We start from the raw sequence: 27,437 nt of genomic DNA, 5'->3' as shown, positions 1-27,437 counted from the left end.
GAAACACCATAACCAGACACTGGAGAGACCTGTCAGGAGTAAGCATGGACCAATGGTATCAAATAGTATGGGAAACAGCCCTACTAGAAAAATTAACTAATAAACTGAAACTGACACGGGGACAAACAGAAGAAGATGCCTTCACCCCGGTATGGCTCCCCTTTATCACACACACAGCCCAACAGGACAATGACAATAATCCACCAACAGCATACAAATCAATATGGCTAACCTGATCCAAAACACCCACCCACCTCACTCACACACAAAAACAAAGATCACCACAGCCAATCACAAGCAAACAATCACACCCTAGGCCAACCCCAACCTCTCTCACCACCAAAGGAACACAAGTGAACAACACAAGCACGCTGACACCAAACTCTACACACATTAAACATAATAGAAACACCGCCACCCAATCCCACCCTTATCCATCTTCCCTCTCTCCACCCCCCTTTCTCTTTTCTCTCCTTTTTTTATTTTTATTTTTATTTTCTTCTCCCCCTAATGCCTCAACAAATGAAACGGATTTGTAAAAATGTTACATGGGGAAAAATATATATGAGGCACTACACTTCTGTAAAACAAGAAAATCCTTAATAAAATATTTAAAAAAAAAAAAAAAAAAGAAGGACAAAAAAACCAAGTTGCCCTGTTGGCTCCGTTTATTCCCGTCTCCCCTTCCTCCTTCCCTTTGATAAAAAGGGAGAGATTGGTGGGATAGGGGCTCTTGGGGGCCCTTCGATGTCACAATATGAGGAATTGAAGGGGGGAAGATTTAACTGTTGCTGCTTTATGCTTAAATGGGAGATTAGGTGGTTGTTGTAAGGTGAGAATGATGGGGAGGGTGGGTGCTTGTCGTTAAGTAGCAAGCAAATGCGTGTCAAGTCAGAAATAAGCCCTGCTGAATTCAACGGGGCTGACTCCCAAGAAGGCAGAAGTTTAGGGCTTTTTCCTGTTTGCATCTCAAAACATTTATTTAGAAGCTAACATTGCAGTTGACACCTGCATTTTCCCTCCACCTTGTAGTACTGTGAAAAGGTGAGAAGTAGCAGTAGCTAAAGAAGAGTTTGGATTTGATATCCCGCTTTATCACTACCCGAAGGAGTCTCAAAGCAGCTAACATTCTCCTTTCCCTTCCTCCCCCACAACAAACACTCTGTGAGGTGAGTGGGCTGAGAGACTTTAAAGAAGTGTGACTAGCCCAAGGTCACCCAGCAGCTGCATGTGGAGGAGCGGAGATGTGAACCTGGTTCCCCAGATTACGAGTCTATCGCTCTTAACCACTACACCACACTGGCTCTCTAAACACACTGTTGAGATTGAATGAAGGAATTTGCTTTGAGGTACTGACTACGACTAGGGGAACTTGGCCTCGGTCAAAAGGCAAAAAAATATAAATATATCCACTCTAAATATCACAAAAACCATTTAACACTACAGTAGCTCAGGTGGGGCAACAGGGGACCAGTCAACATCAGGTAAACTGCAGACTCTACAAGACAAGAGCCATTTTAACACTGCTGTAAATCTTCCAGGTTCCTTTATCTGACCCTGCTGCCAGTACAAATATAGAAGTGGTTACTTTAAGGGCTGTGCACAGGAACATGTCTGGGAGGTGCTCTTATTCATCCCATGATCTACTGCTAAACATTGCTCAGAGCAGCCACACCAGGAGGAACTTTACCTTCCAGGAATTCTAAGCCGGCACCAGCCTCCAGTACTAACATGACTAACTTTCTCCTCGGTGCCCCATTTGGCACAGCATGTAGCAGTGTCTTCACCTCCAATGATGGTACCTTTGGATGTAACTTCCACAACTTTATCCATCAAAGCTTTGGTTCTTTTGGAAAACTTGTCCCACTCAAAGACACTGACTGGATCGTTCCACACAATCGGCTTGGCCCTCCCCACAGCTTCCACCAACAGCTTAATGCTTTTAGGACCACAATCCAAACCCATCCATCCATCAGGGATCCCAGAGTCCACAGTGGCTTCTCCAGGGTTAGCATTCTCATCAAATTTACCTGCAGTGATGAGGTCTACAGGCAAAGTGATGTTTACACAATTCTTCTCTGCTTTTGCCATCAGGTCCTTGACTATTTTGATCCTTCCTCGTCATACAAAGAGTTGCCAATTTTCATGTTTTTGAGCACTTAAAGGAAGGTAAAAGCCGTCCCACAACTGATAACCATCTCATTGACTTGATCCAGCATGTTTTTGAACAGCTGAATCTTATCCTGAACTTTAGCGCCTCCCAGGATTGTTGGGAAGGGCTGCTCTGGGTTCTCTAGAGCTTTTGCAAAATACTCCAGTTTTTTCTTCATCAGGAAACCAGCAGCTTTGTGAGGCAGATTGACACTGTGAGCTCTATGTGCAGTTTCAAATGCATCATAGATATAAACATCTCCAAGTTTAGAAAGCAACACTCTGAAAGCAGCCACCTTTGCAGAATCGGCCTTGATCTTTTTCTTGAAGCGTCATTTCCCTTCCCTTCCCTTCCTCTTCCATGTGGAATCAGAGGTTTTCCGGAAGAAAGACTGAGCCAGCTGTGCAATCAGCTTCCACCTCTACACCCATTCAGGAATGTGACATCCCTGCTTAGCAAAGCTCTGAGCTCTGCTGCTACTGGTTTCAGGGAGTATTTGTCAGGCATAGGAACCCCACCAGGCCGACCCAGGTGGCTCCTCAGACTTGGCTCCATCGTCCAAGCAATGCTTAACGCTTAGGACAGCTGCCTTAATTCTTTGGTTGTTGGTTATTTTGTTGTCCTTCATTGGAATGTTGAAGACAACCCGCATGACCACGAGCTTGCCCTTCACATCCACTTCACATCTGGACAGAGTAAGCTTGGTGGAGACAGACATTTCACAGCAAGAGCAAATGGACTGCAACCTCTTCCTAGTTCACCGGCAGCAAGAGCAGAAGTAAGTTTAGTTGAACTGAGTGGGGCTTACTCATGCATAGAATTGGAGCTGGCCCTCTGAGTGGGGAAGGAGATGCACTTGACACTAGCAAATTACATAAACTACTCGTAAATTAGTAGAAAACAGATTAAATTCTTAATCATATGCAAGTTTAATTAATATTTTTACTAAATCTACTACTTTTGTAAATTTGCCCCCAAAACTGCATAGAATATTAATATATTCTCCAGAAATATTTAATGGTTTAGTTGAAGCATGCTATCATTAAGTTAATTTTCATGTAATTATATGCATCAAGTTTAGAATCCCCCCCCCCCGCATTTTCCCAGATTATTTGTGTTCACTATGACTCATTACTGTATTTTGGATTGTCCTGGACCTGAATACCACCATTTGGTATCCAAGCCCCAAACCAAAGTCCTGTTTGGATGCATTTTGCCTTGCCTGCTGATGAAAGTGATGATTTCATCAGTGTGTGGTGATTCAGACCCGCGACTTGGTAACAGTTGCCAAGACATTACCATGTTTGCCTCTACGTAGCTCCATCTTATTTCAGATATTGTGATATATCAGTATATCTCAATGTTTAGCTGATGATATATTGTGATACTGAAAACCAGATATCGCCCACCCCTACTGGGCATGCCTACACCTTTGCTATAAATGAAAATTATAAGTAATTGCTGATAGATAGCATCCACTCCACTCCCTTCCTTGATCCTTCCTCCCCACCTGTTGAGCAGCAGGTTTATCCCATTCTTACTCCATTACCACATATGCACACTGCTTGCTCAACTGTGGAACTGTGTTGGAAGAAACCAGAAATAATGAAATCCCAGCACCAGATATATTAAATATTGTAGATTTGTTAAAAACATGGAGGTGAATCATATACTAAATGGAGAGTAAGTCCTGTTGAACTAAAATGTGCTTACCGTATTTTTCGCACGATTGGACGCACCGGACCATAGGACGCACCTAGTTTTTTTGGGGGGGGAAATAAAGGAAAAAATTTTCCCCTTTATTTCCCCCCCAAAAGCAGGTCAGGGAAACCGAACCAGGTCGAGGAACAGCGGGATAGTGGCGCTGCGCCTCCCTGCTGTCCCCCGAGCTTGTGGGGCTGGCCGATGTCTGTCCGGCGGGCGGGGCGCTCTGCTTCAGGGCGCCCCACCCGCCAGGCAGCAGGCTGCTATCCGCAGCGTGGGGAGCCTTGTGGGGAACTCCTGCAAGGCTCCCCACTCTGCGGATGTCTGCCTGGCGCGAGGGGCGCTCTGCTTCAGGGCGCCCCACCCGCCAGGCAGCAGGCTGCTATCCACAGCGTGGGGAGCCTTGTGGGGAACTCCTGCAAGGCTCCCCACTCTGCGGATGTATGCCTGGCGGGAGGGGCGCTCTGCTTCAGGGCGCCCCACCCGCTAGGCAGCAGGCTGCTATCCGCAGCGTGGGGAGCCTTGTGGGGAACTCCTGCAAGGCTCCCCACTCTGCGGATGTATGCCTGGCGCGAGGGGCGCTCTGCTTCAGGGCGCCCCACCCGCCAGGCAGCAGGCTGCTATCCGCAGCGTGGGGAGCCTTGTGGGGAACTCCTGCAAGGCTCCCCACTCTGCGGATGTATGCCTGGCGCGAGGGGCGCTCTGCTTCAGGGCGCCCCACCCGCCAGGCAGCAGGCTGCTATCCGCAGCGTGGGGAGCCTTGTGGGGAACTCCTGCAAGGCTCCCCACTCTGCGGATGTATGCCTGGCGCGAGGGGCGCTCTGCTTCAGGGCGCCTCACCCGCCAGGCAGCAGGCTGCTATCCGCAGCGTGGGGAGCCTTGTGGGGAACTCCTGCAAGGCTCCCCACTCTGCGGATGTATGCCTGGCGCGAGGGGCGCTCTGCTTCAGGGCACCCCACCCGCCAGGCAGCAGGCTGCTATCCGCAGCGTGGGGAGCCTTGTGGGGAACTCCTGCAAGGCTCCCCACTCTGCGGATGTATGCCTGGCGCGAGGGGCGCTCTGCTTCAGGGCGCCCCACCTGCCAGGCAGCAGGCTGCTATCCGCAGCGTGGGGAGCCCTGTGGGGAATTCCTGCAAGGCTCCCCACGCTGCGGATGTGTTCCCGAAGCGCCTGGAGCTCTGCTTTCAGGGCGCCTGACGCTCCGGGAAGCAGGCTGCTATCCGCAGCCTAGACACGGCTAGCGGAGCGCTAATCCCGAAGCTTGGGGCGTGCGGAGCTCAGCGCGCCCCAAGCTTCTGGGCGCTAGCGGAGACCTTGCTGGCGCCCAGAAGCTTGGGGCACGCTGAGCTCCGCACGCCCCAAGCTTCGGGATTAGCGCGGCGCTTCGCTAGCCCTGGGAGAGCCACGCAACGTCGCGGGGCTCTCCCAGGGCTAGCGAGACCTTGCCGGCACCCAGAAGCTTGGGGCGCGCTGAGCTCCGCACGCCCCAAGCTTCGGGATTAGCCCGGCGCTTCGCTAGCCCTGGGAGAGCCACACAACGTCGCGGGGCTCTCCCAGGGCTAGCGAGACCTTGCCGGCACCCAGAAGCTTGGGGCGCGCTGAGCTCCGCACGCCCCAAGCTTCGGGATTAGCGCGGCGCTTCGCTAGCCCTGGGAGAGCCCCACGACGTCGCGGGGCTCTCCCAGGGCTAGCGGAGACCTTTCCCGCACCCAGAAGCTTGGGGCGCGCTGAGCTCCGCACGCCCCAAGCTTCGGGATTAATGCAGCGCTCCGCTAGCCGTGGGAGAGCTGGGTCTCCCACGGCTAGCGGATAGCTTCCTGAAGCCTGGAGAGCGAGAGGGGTCGGTGCGCACCGACCCCTCTCACTCTCCAGGCTTCAGCGAAAGCCTGCATTCGCTCCATAGGACGCACACACATTTTCCCTTGCTTTTTAGGAGGGAAAAAGTGCGTCCTATGGTGCGAAAAATACGGTAAGTAGACTTGCATAGAATTGTACTGCTGTGGAAGAGAGAGTCCTTCTGTTACTTCAGCAGTGCCATTTGCTCAAGTGCCATTTGCTCAATATGTCTACCACACAAGTGGTAAGAGCCCCCGTTTTTCCACCCTAATTTTGTCTTGAGTTTTGCACTTTTATTCCTGAAATTCTGTATTACGTACTAGGTAGCTGGTTTTATACAGATTTACCTTTCTACCACATTAGAACCCTACAGCATCCTCATACTTGTCCAAAATGTTGGTGCCAAAAATTTGTGATTCAGTTTCTAAAGAATAAGGCAAAGAAAAGAACTAGGAGGATCTTACCAGAAGCCAAATCAGTTGTATCTGTAATCATAATGGTGAGTCCAGAGTACACTCAGGGAACTTTCTCCCTGATAGGACCTGGAACAAATCCTAGCAGCAATACTCAATCATTGCTTAATGTGGTTTAACCTTGGAAGTAATTTAAACTAGTATCATTCCAAACAGATTCTTACTTCAGTCTCAATATACGCCCACAGCCCTGTTTTCCATGTACACCTTTGCACCCTATAAAAAGCTTTGGGCAACCCAAATTCTGCACTCCACTTACCACGAGAAAGTCCCCTATGAGCTGTCTCAGCATCAGCTACAGCCCATAGCTTCATTTTAGCACAACTCACTAAATGGATGAATGAAACCCCCTGTCTAATACATATGACTAAGGAAATGGCATTTCCTGTCCTTCTAGTCCCCATTTATAGATTTTTATTAATATACAAATATTAACCTTTTATCTCACTTTCTTCCCCTGGAGAGGAAGATCATCCTTCCCCTCCCTACCCCAAACCCCCCACCTCCACCATCTTTGTCTCCAATCCACCTGTACTCTTCCTCTTAACGTGCAAAGAGGAAGGCACGTTTGGCAAACCCTCATCGTGATCAACTTCCACCCGGATACCTATGTCCCCACTTTGGAAGGACGTGTGGCTCCAGAATTGGCCTCCACAGTCATTTACGGACTCACTATTGAGACCGCGTTCACGGAAGACAATCTTACCCGGCTAAGAGTGATCGCCAAAAAGAAGGTGGTGGGTAGGCGGGGCTGAGAGGGTTGACGACTGCTCGATCCCACCCCCCCACCCCCGGTTGCACGAGCTCACCCGCCCAGCAAGCTTCCCTGCGGCTCCTGAGCGGTGAGGATTCGAACCCCGGTCCTAGTCCAGATCTCTAACCACTGCGCCGCACCACCGCTTCCCATCCCTGGCCGCCGCCAAAGTTTGCCAAAGCGGACCCCCCCCCCCCCAAACTTACAAAACCAGAGCGAAACGTCACCGCCACCGTCGAGAAGCCAGGAGAGAGTAGCGCCAGGATGGAAGAGGGAGAGGCAAGAGAGGCAGGCAGGCAGGCTGGGAGCGGCCCCGCCTCCGCCGTCGGGCCCTCCTCCCGCCAGGGAAGGGCTGCTCTCTGCAGGCGACGGGACGGGGTGGCTCCGGCAAATTTTGCCTCAGGGCCAGGGCGCGGCACTGGGGCAGAGGCCGCATTCACACGAACACGTAACACGCAACCCGGTTCAGGCGCCCCTCGGGCCGGTGAAGGCCGCCGGAGAGGGAGGGGGAAGAAAAGGGCTCTGCGCGCGCGCATCCCCCCACCCCTCCTCACGGGCTCGAGGCCTTGCTTCTAGGAGGCAGAAAACGGGCTGACTCCTCCCCACAGACACGGGACTGCGCGTGCAGACGAGCGCCCCCCCAAAAAAACCCTCCCCCACTCCCTACCCCCCCCCCCATATACACATACAGGCCCCGCCGGCTGTTACCTAGCAACCCGCGCCGTGTCACTGGGGGGCGCGACGGCGTGACGTCACGTAGCGCGCGAACGATTCCTCGAGAGGGCGGCGGGTGGGGAAAGCCGCCAGGTTGCTTGTCCCAAATCGCGACTCGTAGCAAAACGCCGTCTGGTAATCCACGGAGGTTGAAAGGGAGGGAAAGAGTGTAATGTTTGGGTAGAGATCTTCCGGGTTCGCATTTTTGTTATTCCCTCTGAAGAAGTGTAATATATTTGTATTATATCTATCTATATGAACTTCTTTATTGCTTAACTGGTTGCACAAGCATTTACTGTTATATACAAGCTATTGTATATTTCTTCTTTATCTCCTTTTTTTCATTAAGAACATCCAATTAATATCAAATCAAATCATAATTCAAGGGGGGAAAGCCAAATTACAATCCAAATTATTAATTATTAAATTTCAAACGGACATTCCATATTTTGGACCTCTGAAGAATCATCTCACATAATTATATTTCTGCCTCTGATCTCATAATTTCCACATTCCGATCTTAAACTCTCAAAGTCCCCAGTCCCTGGCTAATCAATTCTCAATCATGTATCCTTTCGTCTGACAAGCACAGCTTAGGTGTGTTTGTGTGTGTGTGTGTGTGTGTGTGTGTGTGTGTGTGTGTGTGTCTGTGTGTATTCCCTTGTCTGTTTGCTTAGCGCAGCTTTTCGTGGCTTACTGTTATCTTCCAGTCTGGGCTGTTGTCCAAGTCTGCCGTTTGAAGTTTTATGATGTATTATTCCAGAGTTGTTAAGTTATTATGCATATTGTTTGCAAATATATGTAGCAACTGAAATGGAGTACTGTATATTCCACAAATATAAATCATTTGGCGATTGATCAGCTTTTCCAGGGATCACACACTCTCCCTCTGGGCCCTAGAGGGGAGCTGCTAGACACTCGTTTTACCTCTCGCCCATAAAACCTGCAGATGCACTGTATGTTGTGGGGTATTTCCCAAATTATTGTCTCAGATCTTTGTAGAATCAGCCGAAGGATGTTTCCCACTCCCACGAAAAAGGAATTCCCTTTTTCACAACTAGAAAGCGCCATCTTTGTTCCGCTCCTTTCTCTTTGTCAAATCCAATTAAAACTGTGCAGCTGAATAATCAATTGGAAATAGAAGTACATCTGTACTCCATTTAAAAAAAATAGGTCTTTCTTAATGAGGCTCAGCATATAAAAGCAAATGTAGACATAAAAGAGAGGACGTACCGATCACCTCCGTAAATCCAAGCACGATGATGAGAATCTCTTTAAAGTCCAAACTTAGACACCAGCGCCTGTGCAATTCCGCAGATATTTTCCCTTATCTCCATCAGTTCAGAATACGCCTGTTTTTTTGCCAAATCTTACTAATTTTTAAGAAACAGGTGTCCCTGCTCGAGCCAATGGCTCTGGAGGGTGCCCAGTTTCTGTGCCAGGCTTGCCACCCAAAGACCTCTGCCCCCATATCTTGTTGCGGGGGCCAGATAATGGACTCCACGGGTGAGACAGCCCTCTCCTACATTGGAGAGGTTGGCAGGACTAATTACTCTCATATCAGTCCTGAATTTCTGACATGACTGGGGGTCCAATCTCATGGGAGGCAGCCATTTCCCTCTTTAATCTCAGTCCAGTAATTAACAATCCTGACACAGCAAAATTCAGTATCAGCAGCACACACCTTGTTATCAGGATGGAATTCATTGTATGGAAATTGAAGGCTGCAACTTGCTTTATTTGCTCCTTCAGCGGACACCAATCAAGCCTAAAGTGCCACTCCTACTCACTAAAGAAAATTCTGGAACCCTCTTTAAAGCTTCCAGGAACTTTTATCTGTTTCTTAAAGAATGTTTTCCTAACAGCTGCTAGTCTAGCCCACTGACCACTAAAGGTAAAGGTGGCGCTGTGGTCTAAACCTCTGAGTCTCTTGGGCTTGCCGATCAAAAGATCAGCAGTTTGAATCCCCACGACGGGGTGAGCTCCCGTTGCTCAGTCCCAGCTCCTGCCAACCTAGCAGTTTGAAAGCACACCAGTGCAAGTAGATAAATAGGTACCACTGCAGCGGGGAAGGTAAACAGCGTTTCAATGTGCTCTGGCTTCCATCAGTGTGTCCCGTTGCGCCAGAAGCAGTTTAGTCATGCTGGCCACATGACCTGGAAAGCTGTCTGTGGACAAATGTCGGCTCCCTTGGCCTGAAAGTGAAATGAGTGCCACAACCCCATAGTCACCTTTGACTGGTGACATACCTGTAGTCCTTTACCTTCCCCGCCGCCCCCAGCAAGGCAACACCAGAAAACCTGGAGGCAAGTGCCATTTTGCAAGCAGTAACAGGGTCATTTCTGGGTCATTTCTGTCACAAACAAACAAACTTGCCCATCCAGGCAGAGTACCTTACCATCACTCAGGATTTAGGCAAAAGAGAAGTGCTGCTTTTTTTGCATATTTCAGAGAGTCCAGCGAATGCTTTTTGACGTTTATCTCTTTAATAGTGGGTTGTAGTTTTATATACGAGGTTAGGATACCAGACTTGGAGGTTTCCTTCCTTCCTTTTTGCTGCATTCTGTGTGCCCCTTAAGCAAATGGAGGTGGAAGAAGAACGGGATATTTCTTCCTTAGTTCTTTGGGGTAGGAGATAGAACAGCCAAGACAACAACAGGGCAACTTACAACCATTCCGTAGCCACTTAACGTGGCCCAAACCAGCAGGACAACTTTTTTTATGAAACAACTTTATTTTGAAGGGGGGGAGGGAATCAGTTTTTGGCCCAAAGAGACATAATTTAATGGCATCATCAACATAAGCTCACATACAAGGATATACAGTGCACTTGTATGTCTGTCTAAAGACACTGAACTTCATACATGTACATGTAGGCCGCCATTTCATGGGGGCTGAATTCCAGGCTAGGTTAGTCTCTGCCCTCAATAGCACTATAATGAATTAGATCTGTCTTTCCACCACTTTTTATCAGCATCATGAAGGTCTAAGTGGTCAGTATGAAGGTATTAGGAGGTCCAGCCCCTGGGGGTGGAGGCTGGGACATAGAAACGGGCAGGTTGGAGTGAGTATTGCAGAGAGAGAAAACTGTACAAAGGTGGTGTTTTCCTTCAAAAAGAAGCCACTGACGTTCTCCAAAAGAGCTCTTCATATCTCTCCAGGGCACTCTAGTTCTAGCAAGACCTTGGTGGAGGGACGGGTTGTTTCTATGGGTTTGGGGGCCTTGATTTTGCACAGGAGCAACAAGGACTAGAAGGGTGGGCCTCCTGATCTTGTGATGAACTACTTCAAGCTACAGGGTGGAAAAAACTGGACTTTGTTATCATTCTAGGTGCTCAAGAAGATCCAGCCACTCAGGCTGCTTGGCCTAGCCACCAGGTTTCCAAATCAGTCTTTGCCTGGGCAAGAACCAGATTCGGTTTGGGTGCCAAGTACTAGGACACCCCTGGTTCCTTGTCCGCTCCTCAAGTCTCCTGGTTTACCTGCTAGCCCTGCCTAGGTTTCCTCCCAAGATCTGCCACAGCATTTCCCTTCAGGGCCTAGTCCCACTCTGCTGGGACTTGACCCCTCAGCCCCCTTCTTGACCCCTGGCTGCTCATACCGCACTACTGGCCGCTGGGGCAAGATAACCAAAGGACTTCAGTAGACGGCCTTCAGCACCATTGCCTTGATGGCTTTGGGGGTGCTGTTCCCAAGTGACATGCTAACATTAGGCCCCTCATGCTGGTGCGACGAGCGCTCCGATTTGCTGGTGCTGCCCTCCAGTATGGGGAGACCAAAGCGCTTGGCGCGGCTCTCCTCTGTGCCAGGAGTGACCACCAGCAGGCAGCAGAGCAGCTTCAGAATGGCTCGTCTCATGTCCTTACTGGTCAGGGTGTAAATGATGGGATTCAGGAGGGAGTTAATCATCGCCAGGCCCAGGAAATAGTCTGCTTTGTAGAGCACACTGCAGGCCTGGGCCTGGCAGGCAACGTCCAACAACAGGAGGAGGAAGAGGGGTAGCCAGCAGGCGATGAAAGTGCCCACCACGATGGTCACCGTCTTCAGCAAGGCCATATACTTCTGGGACTTCTTGAGCATGCCTTTGCGGAGGCTGCCCAGCCGCTGCCCATTGAACTTGACCATGCGGTAGATGCGGGCATAGAGCACCACAATGGAGACCAGGATGGCCAGGAAAACGGTGATGCAGAAGAGGACGTAATGCTTAGAATAGAGGGGCAACACTGTGGAACACTCGGGGAGGTTTTCGATGCAGTTCCAGCCCAGGATGGGCAGCACCCCGAGCAAGATGGAGGCCAGCCAGCTGGCCCCCACCAGCAGGAACATCCGCCCTTTCTTGTCCCCGTGGTAGAGTCTCATGCGGACCATCGTGACATGGCGCTCGATGGCAATTGCAAGGAGGCTGAGGACAGAGGCAGCCAGCGTGACAAAGACCCCGCCTTCCCGCAGAAACCACTGCACAGGGGTGAGCTTAAGGGTGTTGGGCCCGGACATGACGATATTGGCAGTGTAGGCCACGCCAGCAAGCAGGTCCGACAGGGTCAAGTTCCCAATCAGGTAGTACATGGGCAAGTGAAACTTCTTGTTCCTCCAGATAGCCAGCAGGACCACGAGGTTCTCCACCACAATGAAGGCGCACACCACCAGGAACACAATGGCATCCGCCTTGAGACTGCCCTTGTATTTGCTGCCATGGAGCTTGCCTGTGTAGTTGTAGTGCAAAGAAATCACATTGTTGTTGTGGTACTCTCGGTAGATCTGGCCCAGAGAGCGTGGGGTCTCCATGCTGGCAAATTCCATCCCACGGACACCACTCCACCTTCAGTTTCATTGGTTCACATAGCACGGCATAGTCCTTTCCATCATGCTGTGCCAGTCTTGCGCATGCCCCACGCCGGAGAAGTTGGCATTTCACAAATGAGATTAATTTTGGTCAGTAGTTAACACGTCCACCGGGGGCCATTTTGGAGAAGCCATCACAGCATTAGCAGACTCTTTCCATTCTGACCAACCAAGAGGGAGCCTAGAAATTCAAGAGAAAGACTTGTGAGTGGAATGCTTGAAAAGCATGAAACCAACCTAGCTTTCCAGGCAGAAGCGTAGTGTGGGGAGGACCAGGCAGGCCCTGGGGGCGTGATTTTGAGGGGGTGCAAGCCAGGCGCCCCTTGGCAGGGATCCCCATCCTACCTGCCACTAGGGGCCTTGCGGCCATGCCCCTGGCCCCCTTGCTGAATGTCACAGTTGGGGGATGCACCCGCCATGGGCCACGTCTAGCCAGGCTCCTCTCTGTGTAGCCCCATGAATCCTCTGTGCCCCCACACCTACCCAGAGGCATCGGTGGCAAGGGTTGGGCTGGCATGGCAGGTTTCATTTACCCTCCATGCCCAGCTCCTGGTCCTGCCTGCTGCACGTGTGTATGCGCATGCGCAGCCTGAGCACCAGCGCATGATGCAGCGCCACCGTTTCCAGGTGATGCCCAGTGAATTGAAAAGGGTCTATCATAACAGAAGCTGGGCAATAGGAGTTTTCTTAATCAAAGTCCATCTTACCCCCCCCCTCCATTGATCACAGATCTCCAGGATTTTCTGCTGGTGTCTTTTGTACATACAGCACAAGGTTTATGAGCTGTATCGGGGGTTCCAGTGGCAGAGGAAGCCGCTCGGGCGCCTGCGGCAGTGCGCCCAAGGGCAGGAAACTCTGCGGAGTCTCTGAGGAGTTTGCCTGCCTCCTCCCACTCAGGTGCCCTACAGCTGGGGGGGAGGCAGTGGGTGGACCGTTTGAGCAGCACAGAGCCTGTGCATGCTTAAGCCATTGCGTCACTCCCAGGAGAGATGCGTGGCTCGGGTGCGCTGCAGGCCCCGTGGTGAGTGCCGCATGGCATTTTGACACCCCCCCCCCTTAGTGGTGACACCCGGGGCGGCCCACATCCACCGCACCCCCTTCCTCCGCCCCTGGGGGGTTCCAGAACTGCAGCCTATGGGCCACCACTGATCCGCAAACTTCATTTAGGTGGCCCTTGACATTTCTGTAAAAGCACCATTAAAAAAAGCCATTCTAGCACAACACATGACAGTTGCTACAACAGGCAGAAAAATTATTATGTGGCCTGCAAAGATCCTCAGCCATTTTCAAGTAGGGGAAAATGTTTGAGGACCACTGAAGACGTGACTCATTCTCGTAGTCCTTTGCCTGATGCAGAAAGGAAGCACAAGCCATGAGAAGCCTATGGCCCGGTCAAGGAGGCTCTTCCTGCATTAAGAGGTTCCTGCTCATGCCCAGCTGAAGCAAATTCCTCCAAGCAATTCCTGCCCCCAAAAGCTAGTATATTTCAGTCTATTTTTGCCTTCTCCTTCATATGGAAACTCTTCCGCAAGCTAACCATTTCTTTCCTTCTTGGCTTATATTACTGCTCCAGCTAAGGCTTGTTGGTTCTCTCTCTACAATGTTTCTTAAGTTCAGCTTTTAAAATCTATTAAACCTAGTAAAAATCCTTATCTCAGCTCTCACTCTGTCTCACATTAGCTACTGCTACTGTATCTCCCGGTACATTTCTGAGCACAATTCAAAGTGTTGGTGCTGACCTTGAAAGCCCTATACGGCCTCGACCCAGTATTCCATCGTTCAGCCCGGACACTGAAATCCAGTGCCAAGGGCCTTCTGGCAGTTCCCTCACTGCGAGAAGCAAAGTTACAGGGAACCAGGCGGAGGGCCTTCTTGGTAGTGGCACCTGTCCTGTGGAACGCCCTATCAGATGTCAAGGAGATAAGAAACTAAACAACCTTTAGCAGACATCTGAAGGCAGCCCTGTACAGGGGCGGAGAAAGGGGGTGCAGTGGGGGAGATACGCCTCAGGTGTCACCACTGAGGGGGGGTGACAAAATGGCAGGCGGCACTCACCGTGGGGCCTGCAGTGTGCCCGAGCCATGCGTCTCTCCTGGGAGTGACGCGGTGGCTTGGGTGCCCACAGGCTCCACACTGCCCCAAACGTTCCACCCGCCGCCTCCCCTTCAGTTGTAGGGCGGCTGAATGGGAGGAAGCAGTCAGACTCCTCGGAGGCCCCCCACAGCATCCTGCCCCAGTTCGCCCCACCCCACGGGCGGCTGGTTCCACCCCCCGTGGGCGGCTGGCCCTGGGCGCCACCCCAGGCACCCAAACGGCTTGCTCCACCACTGGCCCCGTATAAAGGAGGTTTCAATGTTTGATATTTTATTATGCTTTTATATTTGTTGGAAGGCACGCAGAGTGGCTGAGGCAACCCAGTCAGATGGGCGGGGTACAAATAATGTCCCAGCTCCTATTATCTGTATCCAAACACCTTTGGCTTATTCCGCTGCCCCCGCCAATTGCTTTCTTCACACTTTAATCCTATTAAAACTCTAACTTGCCCTCCTCTAACCATTGCATCTCCCTAACCACAGGCTTTTCAGCTTTCTTTTTACGAATGTGCCCTTTGACATTCACTTTGGTTGTCAGTATCTTTTCGTTTTAGGAATGACTGAGTCACTCGCTCCTCCTGCCTCGAAGGCACATCTCACTTTGCCCCATTGTCCTGGTGTCCTGAGTTTACATTTCCCCTCTCAGTTTGGAGGTAGCGAAGGCTGTCTTTGCTACTGCTGTTTCCCTGATGGCTATCAGAACGTTGGTGTTTTGCAAGAATCCTCCTTGCTGGTTTCCCCATAGGCCACTGGTTGGCCACACTGAGAACAGGATGTCAGACTAAATGGGCCACTGCTCTGATCCAGCAAGCTTTTCTTACATTCTCACATTCTTATGCGCAGTCCGAGGAGAGCAGTAAAGGTAAAGGTACCCCTGCCTGTACGGGCCAGTCGTGTCCGACTCTAGGGTTGCGTGCTCATCTCGCTCAAGAGGCCGGGAGCCAGCGCTGTCCAAAGACACTTCCGGGTCACGTGGCCAGCGTGACGAAGCTGCATCTGGCGAGCCAGCACCAGCGCTGCACACGGAAACGCCGTTTACCTTCCCGCTATAAAGCGGTACCTATTTATCTACTTGCACTTAGGGGTGCTTTTGAACTGCTAGGTGGGCAGGAGCTGGGACCGAACGACGGGAGCTCACCCCGCCGCGGGGATTCGAACCGCTGACCTTACGATCAGCAAGTCCTAGGCACTGAGGTTTTACCCACAGCGCCACCCGCGTCCCTCGAGGAGCCTTGCTGGAGACATTTGGAGCTCTGTTGCATTTGCAAAGAGGAGAGCAGTACATCTTTGCAAATGCAACAGAGCTCCAAATGTCTCCAGCAAGGCTGCCGTTATTGACCCACGAGTTACTAGCCCACCTGCTCACACCTAAAGAAATTAGTCATTTGTAGCACATCAATGGTCTAAAAACACTGGTATTCCAGTGTTCCCCTGCATAGAGGATATCCTTATTCACCACAGGCAATCGGCAGGTGGCTGTTTGCAAGACCAGGGACAATTTTGGGAGCCAAGATTGTAGAACTAGGTTGTAGGAGAGAAAAAGAGAGCAAGAGAATGGAAGCAGCTCTGGTGAAAGGCCAGCTGCCTTTGTATTATGTTCTTTATATTGTAAGCCTGAGAGCAGGAATTGTCTTCTTTTTAATTGAGCCTGGAGCCTTTTCAAACTGGAGAGCGAGGTTGAAATGGTTTAAATTAATACATTAATTTGACACAAACGTGAGCATCCGTCGTGTATGCAAGTTACAGACGTCCCTTTTAAAGGCTGCATGAGGGTCTCACCAATTTAGCAGAGGGGTGAGACATGACCAGGGAACCACTTAGCACAGTATCAGTCATATCGTCAAGATATCCTGCCATTTTTGGGACTTGCCATTTTATACCGATGCAGTGCAGGATACTCAGAACCCGAGCATCCGGTTCCAAGGTGTTCCCAGTTTAATCCCTGCGGAACGGAGGTGGGAAAGAATCTTGAAAATGTTACGTGGACGCAATTCACACTCCACCCTCCCAATACAGCTACAGACATCACCAGTCCGTAAAGCGAAAAGAACTGGGAGAGCACTCTGATGAAAGGGTCATATAGAGCCAAGTTTGGAAAGGTTTGTTGCTGCTGCTTTTGCAACTCTGAAAGACCTTCGAAAGTCAAGAGTACAGCAATGAGATAAAATAATTGCAATCAAGAAACTTTTTGTAATAAAGTCCTGTCCATCTGCCCAATGTCCTCCCCCTTCCCCTGCATTCCTAAGAATTCTGCTCTGCTCTGTTCAATATCTTGCCCCCCACCCCCCACCCCCGCCTCTCTCTCACACATACAACAAAGCCATTTCCGACTATAGGGAGGAGAAAGGGGTTGCGGTCTAGCCCCTCCTCCCAAGCGCGGGGGCTAACCTTGGCCCCCGCGAGAGTTGGGGGAATCCCTGGGCGTGCTCGCGACCCCCGCCTGCCTATCGGCGGGCCGGGGGGAGGCGTGGCTTAGGGTATTTTAAGCCGGGCACGCCCAGGGTCCGCCCTCTTCACTCCCGACCAGCTGAGAGGTTTTTTGCTCTGTTCAATATCTTGCCCCCCACCCCCCACCCCTGCCTCTCTCTCACACATACAACAATAGTCTTCTGCTGAGCACACAAAACATTCCAGACAGGCCCCCAAATGACCTCTCACACTCCGGAGAATGTATTGCATGCACACATGCGCACACAGACACTTCATTGCCTTTAACGTAGTGTTATAAGAATTTTAAGGTCTCAAATATAGAATAAATATTCATAAATGCACACATATGTAAATATATAAGGCATGTGTCTGAAATAGTACAGAAGAGCAATCCTGAAGTCATTTTGACTCTCCTGATGGCCTCAAATACAGTGGTACCTTGGGTTAAGTACTTAAATCGTTCCAGAAGTCCGTACTTAACCTGAAACTGTTCTTAACCTGAAGCACCACTTTAGCTAATGGGGCCTCCTGCTGCTGCTGGAGCATGATTTCTGTTCTCATCCTGAAGCAAAGTTCTTAACCTGAAGCACTATTTCTGGGTTAGCAGAGTCTGTAACCTGAAGCGTGTGTAACTTGAAGCATATGTAACCCAAGGTACCACTGTATTCCTCTGTGGTAAGGGAGGCAAATGGGGAAAGCCTTCCCATGTCTTTCTGTTTATAAATCCTCTCTTAAGGGCGTATTTGTGCAAGAATAGGGTGAGCCTGTGATCTGGGTTCAGGAACAACCATCACAAAAGAATGGCAAGGCTGCCTAAGTAATGTAATCAGCGACCATTATCAGGAGACCACCTCCTATGATGTATTTATGATGGTTTTGGGGTGGTCTTTGGCTAAGGGGGTTGGGCAATGTCAAAAGTCTTTAAAGGTTCTGCACGCTTTTGTTCAGGGTCTCTTCCTCCTTAGAAGGAGGGAAAGAAACTCTGTTGCAAGAGAAAAATAAATAACTGCCTAGCTTTCCACTGGATCCTGCCTCCATCCACCCTTCTCTGAGTGATCATGGACTTAGGGGACTTTGTTGCCTATCAGGCAGTATCTAAAATAAACTCTGCCCTGCTGGTAAGACCGGGGTGTTTAAAAGCGAGCTGGTGGAGAAAAGCAGGGAATGCAGGGCTATCTGGGACCATGAAGGACAACAGCCCTGGAAGAACTTTTGTAGAGAAGAGATGCATCACCCCCAAAGCATTCACACAGACTCTCTGTCACACCCGAACCTCTATCATCTGAACCTGAGCCAAGACTTCATTAGAGAGACAGCCCACCATTATCCGGCCTCGGAACATCTTATCAGTTGTCAGGACTTGACCCTGAAGCATATGGCTAGAGCACCTTTGCGCATGTGTAGAGTTCCTTTTACAAGTAGCTCTAGCATGCCTCTGGCGAGAGCCTGTCAGCTAAAAAACAAGCCCCAGGGTTTCTCATTTTGGAAATTAGGCACCGAGCCATGGAGCAGTCTCAATAACAAAAATAAAAATCTGTCCGCCTTGTCCGAACCAGCAATCCCACACAAATGCCCGGCCATTAGGAGCATCAGTTAGGACAGGGTTGATAGGTGCCCTTTTGTTTCGAACTGCTGTTGTTTCCGTACTTAGTTTCTGAAATCCGGAGCCCTTCATGCTCGCACACATTGTTCTGTATCAGGGAAACTTCACCCTCCCTTTTGACAAGTTCTTGCAAGCCTCACATGCACACTATCTTGGCTAGTTTCTCACAGTGCTCGCTCTGATGCCATCAATGGAACATCCACCCGTGGTGTCCTGGGGGATTCCTACACCCACACAGCCAGAAATCGTCTCACTTTGAATTTCAGCTGGAAGAAACTTAATTGGCCCAACAGCTTCCACAACTGTTACACTAATGAGCAAAAAAGTCCCCTGGCAGAGGCTTCTTTTGCCCCTCCCTGCCACATAAAAGGCAGATAAGTTCCCAGGCTATGTGCAGCAACCCCCCCCCCCCGCAAAAAAAAAGCAGCAGCATGCAAGCTTTTGTTTCCACTCTGCCTCGGCAGAGCTCTCTACAGCATGACTCTCAAAAGTAAGCAACTGATGCAAAGCAATTCAGAAAAGCAATACTCAACCCCTTTCCCTGCCTTCCAAATTTGAACAGCGAATCTACTCCATAGGCTCAGTTGTCTTGTGCAGGGACAGCCAATGTTTTAACACTGAGGGTCTGGATTTCCTCCCTCTGCAAGCTGCTATGGGGGCAGAAGGAGGTAGACTCCACCGTGGGAGCAGGGCCAGGGCGGGAGAGTGCTAGAGTTCTGTCTGGTCCTGTTACATGGGATCAATTCCAGTCTGTTACCTCCGAGGATGTGGACAGGCTGCTTGGAAAAGTGAAACCGACCACCTGTCTCCTTGATCCTTGCCCATCCTGGCTGATAAAAGCGAGCCGGGAAGGGCTGGGCGATGGGCTCTGCGGGGTGGTGAATGCTTCCCTCTGTGAGGGAGCCTTCCCAGACCTGCTGAAAGAGGCGGTCATTAAACCGCTTCTTAAAAAAAACATCTTTAGACCCGGCCAATTTGGCCAACTATCGCCCAGTCTCAAATCTACCATTCTTGGGCAAGGTGATTGAGCGGGTGGTTGCTGAACAACTCCAAGCACGCCTGGAGGAAACGGACCATTTGGATCCCTACCAATCGGGATTCAGGTCTCACCATGGGACTGAAACTGCCTTGGTCGCGCTGGTTGATGATCTCCGGCGGGCTAGGGACAAAGGTGAGAGCTGTTTCCTAGTCCTGCTGGATCTCTCAGCGGCCTTTGACACCATCGACCATAACATCCTTCTGGACCGTCTAGAGGGGCTGGGAGCTGGGGGCACTGTCATACAGTGGTTCCGCTCCTTCCTCCTGGGTCGTGTCCAGAAAGTGGTGGTGGGGGATGAGTGCTCAGACCCCTGGGCTCTCACTTGTGGGGTGCCTCAGGGTTCTGTCCTCTCCCCCATGCTTTTTAATATCTATATGAAGCCGCTGGGAGAGATCATCAGGGGGTTTGGACTGGGTGTTCATCAGTACGCAGATGACACCCAGCTCTACCTCTCCTTTAAATCAGAACCAGTGAGGGCGGTGAAGGTCCTGTGTGAGTGCCTGGAGGCGGTTGGAGGATGGATGGCGGCTAACAGACTGAGGTTGAATCCTGACAAGACAGAAGTACTGTTTTTGGGGGACAGGGAGCGGGTTGGTGTGGGGGATTCCCTGGTCTTGAATGGGGTAACTGTGCCCCTAAAGGACCAGGTGCGTAGCCTGGGAGTCATTTTGGACTCACAGCTGTCCATGGAGGCGCAGGTTAACTCTGTGTCCAGGGCAGCTGTCTACCAGCTCCACCTGGTACGCAGGCTAAGACCCTACCTGCCCGCGAACTGTCTCGCCAGAGTGGTGCATGCTCTAGTTATCTCACGCTTGGACTACTGCAACGCGCTCTACGTGGGGCTACCTTTGAAGGTGACCCGGAAACTGCAATTAATCCAGAATGCGGCAGCTAGACTGGTGACTGGGAGTGGCCGCCGGGACCATATAACACCGGTTCTGAGAGACCTGCATTGGCTCCCAGTACGTTTCCGAGCACGATTCAAAGTGTTGGTGCTGACCTTTAAAGCCCTAAACGGCCTCGGTCCTGTATACCTGAAGGAGCGTCTCCACCCCCATCATTCAGCCCGGACACTGAGATCCAGCGCCGAGGGCCTTCTGGCGGTTCCCTCATTGCGAGAAGTGAGGCTACAGGGAACCAGACAGAGGGCCTTCTCGGTAGTGGCGCCCGCCCTGTGGAACGCCCTCCCATTAGATGTCAAAGAGATAAATAATTACCTGATATTCAGAAGACATCTTAAGGCAGCCCTGTTCAGGGAAGTTTTTAATATGTAATGCTGTACTGTTTTTAACACTGATTGGGAGCCGCCCAGAGTGGCTGGGGAAACTCAGCCAGATGGGCGGGGTATAAATAATAAATTATTATTATTATTATTATATAACCTCAGATAATGGCATCATCACCCCCCACCAGACTGAAGGAGCTTGCAAGCTGCTTCTCACCCAATCAAACCATGAACTGGTGATAGATCTGGCCATTGCAATGACTTCTGGATTCCTACATTTCTCTGTTGAAAAAGGTTCGCTGCAGGTCAGGTGCGAAGCAGCAAGGCACAATGATGGCGAGAGCTGCTCCCCACATCACTCTGGGAGGAGGTGGGCTGCTTCAAAAGCAACATGTGAGGAAAAGGTGCAAAATCTGCTCAGAAGGGGTCCGTGCAATCTTTCGTGATAATAATGCCCACTCATAAAGAGCTCATAACCCACCTACTCTCAGCAGCCAGAAACATCTTAGCCAGACACTGGAGAGACCTGTCAGGAATGAGCATGGACTGATGGTATCGAATAGCGTGGGAAAACATCCTTATTAGAAAAACTAACCAATAAACTGAAACTGATACGGGGACAAATAGAAGAAGACACCTCCACCCTGGTATGGTTCCCCTTTATCACATACACAGCCCAACAAGACAACAATAAGAATCCGTTGACAGCATACAAATCAATCTGGCTAACGTAATCCAAACACACCCACACACACACACACACACACACACCCTACTCAGACACAAAAACAAAATCTCACTACAGACAACCAATGACAGACAACCACACCCTAGGCCACCCCCAACCTCTTTCACCACCAAGGAATTACAACAAGTGAATAGTAAGAGAACCCACACAAGTGACACTGACACAAAACCCCACAGATATATTAAGTATAAGAATAGACGCATTGCCACCCCACCCCACCCCACTCACCATTCCCCCCTCCTCCCCCCTCTTTTCTTCCTAACCTAACACTGCATGCAACACTAACGTCTCACAACAAACGAAACTGATCAGTAGAAAACACAACTTGGAAAAAAAGAGACAATGCACATATTTTTCTAAACTAAAAAATCTGTAATAAAAATATATTAGAAGAGGAAGAAGAGGAAGAGGGAAGAAGAAGAAGAAGAAGAAGAAGAAGAAGAAGAAGAAGAAGAAGAAGAAGAAGAAGAAGGGATTTGTGCATGCATATGGTGCTTCCAAATAGCTCAATCTTGGCTGCTTCTACAAAGCAACAATCAAGATAATACTGCTTGGACGGGGAAAGGAGTTGGATTAACCGGACAAAGTCTTTGATCCTTGATAGATTATGATTTGCAGGCTGTTTCTCATTCATACAACACCACTTCTCCAGCAAAACTTGCTCAAGGAATGGTGCTGGCAAAGCCAAAAGCAGCACAGAATGTGCTGCTTCTCACCTAGAAAGCAGTTCTCTTCTGCCAGAGCGATACAAGATCTTGCCATTCATTTCTGCAGTGGTACCTATTTATCTACTTGCACTGGTGTGCTTTCGAGCTGCTAGGTTGGCAGGAGCTGGGACAGAGCAATGGGAGCTCACCCGTTGTGGGGATTGAACCACCGACCTTCTGATCGGCAAGCCCAAGAGGCTCAGTGGTTTAGACCACAGTGCAACCCACGTCCCCAAGGACTGTGGCGCCTCCAAGGCTCTGCACCCAGTACAACCAAACTGGTTGCTCTCCCCTAAATCCACCTCTGCTCTCTGCTTTCCCTTCCCAAGGGCCCGCTGCCATTGTGAGTCTAGGTCAGCAGGCTTTCCTAGTGCAGTCCACAAGTTCCATGCAGCATCTGCAATGTGCTTTTTTTTATCTATCAACCAGCAGCCACTTGTTTTCAGAATGATTAGAGACATCTTGGAAGCTGGTCATGGAGATGAAGCATTCTTTATTTCATTTTATCTGATTATCCAAACACACACACACACACACACACACACACACACACACACACACACACTGCGGCTTGCCAGTCACAGCTTCCCAATGCTGGGCAAAGCAGACATGGGTGTGTGATCATTGGGCATTGTGAGGTCTGGGGTTTTCTTCCTCCATGTAGAGGAAGCAGAGTTTGTGAAATAACTCTCCCCACATTGGCCTCATGGAAGGGAGGGGGTGAGGCAGCAATGTAATCAATCTGAGGGTGATCCTCCTGTTCATAAGCCCAGAAACTGGGTTCAGGATGGGGTCATTTCTGAGGGATGAGAGACAAAGAAGTTTCAGAGAGGGATGTGAGAGAGGAGCGATGAGAAGAGATTCCCAGGCTGGGAACTGTAACCTGCAAAGCCTGATGGCTTCAAACAGATCAACAGGCGCTCTCTGCTCAAAAGTACAGGGAAGATGCCTCACAGAGCATCAACATTTGCAGTGATTTATGGGGGGAAAGCTGCGAAGGCCAGGCTGTGAGGAATTGCCCTTGACTTTGCACAATTTGATAAACAACTACCATCCAGCCGTTAAATGCATGGAACTATGGCAGACTCTCACCAAGTGCCGTTAGTGATCACAAACTGAAAGTTGAAATGGGGAGGCACAGACCTACCATTGATCCCCTCCTTCCCCCCCAAAAAAATCAATTGTACAGTGTGTGCAGCTTAATTCGGCAGCATAGTACCCCTTTTGCATGTGTAGGATCCTAGATTCATCTCCCGTTGGGCTCTCAGGAAACAGCCAGGAATGCCTTTTGTGCAAAACCTTGGAGAGTCATAGCTAGCATTGGGCTAGTAGAAGGGGATAGCTCTATGTCCTGACATCCTTAGACACTGGACATGGAAATTCAACCTATGGCTGCTACTCTTCTGCACTCATAATGTAATCCCAAGTGGGACTGACTTCCAAGAAACATGCTCAAAACTGGGATCCAGGCCAGCTGAGCCTTTTCACACCATCAGAGGGAGGTCCAACAGCTTCTCCACCCAAAGGTCAGTGAGGAACAACTGACCCAGATCCTGGCAGGACAAAAGCAGGGCGTCACACTATATCATGGGTAGGCAAACTAAGGCCCGGGGGCCGGATCCGGTCCAATCGCCTTCTCAATGCAGCCTGCGGACGGTCCAGGAATCAGCATGTTTTTACATGAGTAGAATGTGCCCTTTTATTTCAAATGCATCTCTGGGTTATTTGTGGGGCATAGGAATTCGTTCATTATTATTATTATTATTATTATTATTTAAAATAGAGTCCGGCCCCCCACAAGGTCTGATGGACAGTAGACCGGCCCCCTGCTGAAAAAGTTTGCTGACCCCTGCACTATATGATATGCACAAACACACACAGGATTGTCAATCATGGACAACAAAGGCCAAGATATTCAAGAGAAGCCGATGCCAGCCTCGCAATCAGGGACATAATCCCGGGCAGAGTGATTCACCTGGCTTGGCAAACCTCTCCGTTTTGTCCCTACATACATTGAGGATTGGTTGCCTAGTTTGCCATGCCCACAATGGAGCCTGAACTGGATGGGACATGCAAAAGCAGGGCAAAGAGAAGCCTGGATTTCCTGAGCTTGCAGGGCTGCTAGCAGCCTCCAGGAAAGGCAGGCAAGCATTGGGAAGGGTTAAAGGCCCTTTCTCCTCACCCTCTTCTCTCTGCTCTCCATTGTCCCCCTCCTGAAGCTGCTTTTCTCTTAGAGAATGGGGGGGGGGAGCCTCTGCAGGAAAGCAGGTATGCCAGGAGGAGAGAAAGCAGAAGGGGACAGACTTCTTTTGCTTTCCCTTCTGCTGGCTGCAAATCCCTCTCGATCTCAATTCCTGCAAATCTCTCTTCAAAGCTCTCCTCTCCCACAAAGTCCATTTGCTGAATTTCCCAGCCCCTTCCCAACGGCATCTGTTTCCATTCTTCCCATGCTACACATTCTTTCTTTCCCCAGCTAACCGCTGATTCCTGACACTGTCCAACATTATAGCCTGTACTGTAAGCTCATCGCAGCAGAGACCAATTTCCCTCCCTTCTCTCTCTTTTTCTTTTCTTTTTCTTTCACTTGTGCTGTGTAAAGCATAGCTGCAGGGTGTTGTGATCAGTTACCAGCAAACGTTAAACCTACAAGAGGGGGAAATGGTGTGTGTGTGTGTGTGTGTGTGTGTGTGTGTGTGTGTGTGGAGAGAACACCCCACTATCATTTTTTCCAAACAGTTAAATGAGCTGTGCCTCAAGGTTGACCCCCACCCCACTGCCCCACACTCCCAACCAGGAGATTTACTGCTCAGACTTATGTATATCTATACGGAAACAAAGCCACATTGAGTTCCTTTGGCTTTAACTTCCAGATAAGCGTTTATAGGACTGCAGCCTTACTGCCAGATTGCAGAGGACCCTTTCCCAGATATCCAGGGAAGTTTAAAGAAACACTTTTCCTATGGTGTGTTTAAGATGAGGATACTCTAAAAGAAGTCATCCTGGGACAGAAATGGAGCACTTCCGTTCAGAACTCATGATTCCAGCTTCTGCATTGCTACCTTGGAGGTAGCTAATATTATGACACTGATGACCACCTTTTAAAGTGCCCAACCCGTGGAGAAGATGCCTCCCTTGCTCTCTGTTGGTTTTCCATAAAATAGGGGATATTATTATTATTATTATTATTATTATTATTATTATTATTATTATTAATTTCTATACTACCCTTCATCTGAGGATCACAGGGCAGTTTACAACATAAAAGCAGAAAAATACATAACCTAGGGTTACCAGATGTCCCTGGTTCCTGGGGACAGTCCCCGGATTTGCAAATCTGTCCCCGGACAAATTCCGTCCCTGGAATATCCCCAGATTTGCAAATCTGTCCCCAGGAAACGTGGCAGCGGCAGCCTCAGCAGCCCGGAGCCAGCCTGGTAGCACAGTTGGCTGGCTTCAGGAGCTGCTCGCTGCCATGGTGCCTGCCATTTTTCCTCGCCAGAAGTCCCCATATGATGTGTCTTGTGCACATATGATGTGTCTTGTGCGATCTCCTACCCCTTTCCCCCCTTTGTTTTGACTGATCGGGGAAGGCTCGGGAGTCGCGGGCGGACGGCCATTGCCCAGTTTTTAAAAAACTCTGCGCATTTATGTTTCACAGGGTGCGAAAGAAGGCCTTTGCACCTTATACAATATGCATGTACAGTGGTACCTCGGGTTACATACGCTTCAGGTTACAGACTCTGCTAACCCAGAAATAGTACCTCGGGTTAAGAACTTTGCTTCAGGATGAGAGCAGAAATTGCGTGACGGCGGCATGACAGCAGCAGGAGGCCCCATTAGCTAAAGTGGTACCTCAGGTTAAGAACAGTTTCAGGTTAAGAACAGACCTCCTGAATGAATTAAGTTCTTAACCCAAGGTACCACTATATGCTTGGGTCCAGGGTCTTTTGCCTCACCATCCCCACTACTGACTCCCTGTTGCTACTCAGCTTAAAAAAATAAAATAAAAAGGTGTCTCTGGATTCATTGAAAAAAATCTGGTAACCATAACATAACCTAGTAAGAAAGAAAGAAATAATAAGCCCCCCACCCTGAAGCAGAATGTAGGGAAGTTCAGGACAGAGAAAAGAAAATACTTTTCAATTAAACTGTGGAACTCACTGCCACAAGAGGTGGCAAGCTTGGGAGCCTTGAAAAGGTTTAGGCAAATGCATGAAGGCGGATAAGGCTTTCTATGTTCTTGCTGTAGCTACTATTTATTAAATTTGGTTACAGCCTTTAATCCGAAGAACACAGGGTACCTAATGAAGAAAGAGCAAAACAAAGCCAACAATAACCTTCCCTCCCACATACGGATTTAGAAGCACACGGGATGCTAACCAGCCCAAGTCCTGGATGGTGAAAGGTTTTCCGTGACCTACCTGGCGGGGTTGTGGGAAGCGCAAGAAGGAGGCATGCGAATCCTGGGTTGCGCCCCTTAGAACCGCCGTGCAAGTTCTAGCTGGCGATCCTGCCCACGGGGAGCGCAACGCGTCCGCCCCGTCTAAGTCCTCTTCTTGCTGGTCTGTGACCGTCAGAAATGGCCGGCTACTACCCGAGTTGCTCTTGAGGCGGGACGGGGAGCCTGGGGAGCAGCAGCAGCAGCTTGCTCTCGTCCGTCGGCGCGCCCCCTGGGTCTTGGCTCCTGACCGCGCCTCGGAGAGGCGGCCCCGGCTGGGCTCCCTTGCGTTTTCTCCCCCAACCCAGAAGAGCTGCGGAGAACTTCGGGTCGCAGCAAGAGCTCCCCGTCCCCGCTGAGATTCGAGGGGGCGGCGGCCGCTGGCAGCACCTCCCGCTCCCACGAAGTCTAGGCGTGGAGCCGAGCGCCGACAGCTCGGGGCAGCCAGCAAGCTGCGGGTGGGGCCGGGACCCTCCGCGATCCGGGGTGGGGAAGAGAGAGCTGGCTGTGAGCCGCCGAGCGCTCCCACTCCGTCGGGCCGTCTGTCCCGGGCTTAGCGCGCGAGAGAGGCGCTCCCTCGCAGCTGCCCGAGGAGAGACGTCTCTGCCAGCCCAGCGGGCCGGGGCCAGCCGGGACACGTCTGATGCCGCGCAGGAATGGGCAGGCCGGGGACACGGAT

General features: G+C 50.4%; 2 protein-coding genes and 1 pseudogene across 5 annotated transcripts in view; all 3 read right to left on the bottom strand.

Moving 5' to 3' along the window:
• The window catches only part of HACL2 (2-hydroxyacyl-CoA lyase 2), a 28,510-nt gene extending 20,775 nt beyond the window's left edge, over window positions 1-7,735 (bottom strand). The window contains exons 1-2 of one of the 3 annotated variants that reach the window (XM_028711339.2): window positions 7,126-7,517; window positions 6,040-6,116 (exon numbers count right to left, since the gene is read on the bottom strand). The gene's annotated coding sequence lies outside the window, so the exon portion shown is untranslated. Of the gene's footprint in view, window positions 1-6,039; window positions 6,117-7,125; window positions 7,518-7,627 lie in introns of those variants that run through there. The other 2 variants (XM_028711338.2, XM_028711337.2) reach the window with 2 other exon arrangements.
• LOC114587317 (phosphoglycerate kinase pseudogene) lies at window positions 633-6,033 on the bottom strand (annotated as a pseudogene). Its single transcript, XR_013391178.1, has 2 exons — window positions 5,825-6,033; window positions 633-3,860 (listed from the first exon to the last, which is right to left on the bottom strand). The product of XR_013391178.1 is annotated as a phosphoglycerate kinase pseudogene (transcript).
• A 2,626-nt stretch (window positions 7,736-10,361) lies between the features above and the next one.
• On the bottom strand, window positions 10,362-27,434 carry S1PR5 (sphingosine-1-phosphate receptor 5). Its single transcript, XM_028711342.2, has 2 exons — window positions 26,742-27,434; window positions 10,362-12,656 (listed from the first exon to the last, which is right to left on the bottom strand). Exon 2 carries the CDS (start codon window positions 12,431-12,433, stop codon window positions 11,273-11,275), a length of 1,161 nt encoding a protein of 386 aa, XP_028567175.2. The 5' UTR covers window positions 12,434-12,656; window positions 26,742-27,434; the 3' UTR covers window positions 10,362-11,272.
• Window positions 27,435-27,437: the final 3 nt, after the last annotated feature.

The sequence above is a fragment of the Podarcis muralis genome, chromosome 17, assembly GCF_964188315.1.
Source record: "Podarcis muralis chromosome 17, rPodMur119.hap1.1, whole genome shotgun sequence".
NCBI classification, from domain to species: domain Eukaryota; kingdom Metazoa; phylum Chordata; class Lepidosauria; order Squamata; family Lacertidae; genus Podarcis; species Podarcis muralis.
This window is presented reverse-complemented; position numbering and strand designations above follow the sequence as displayed.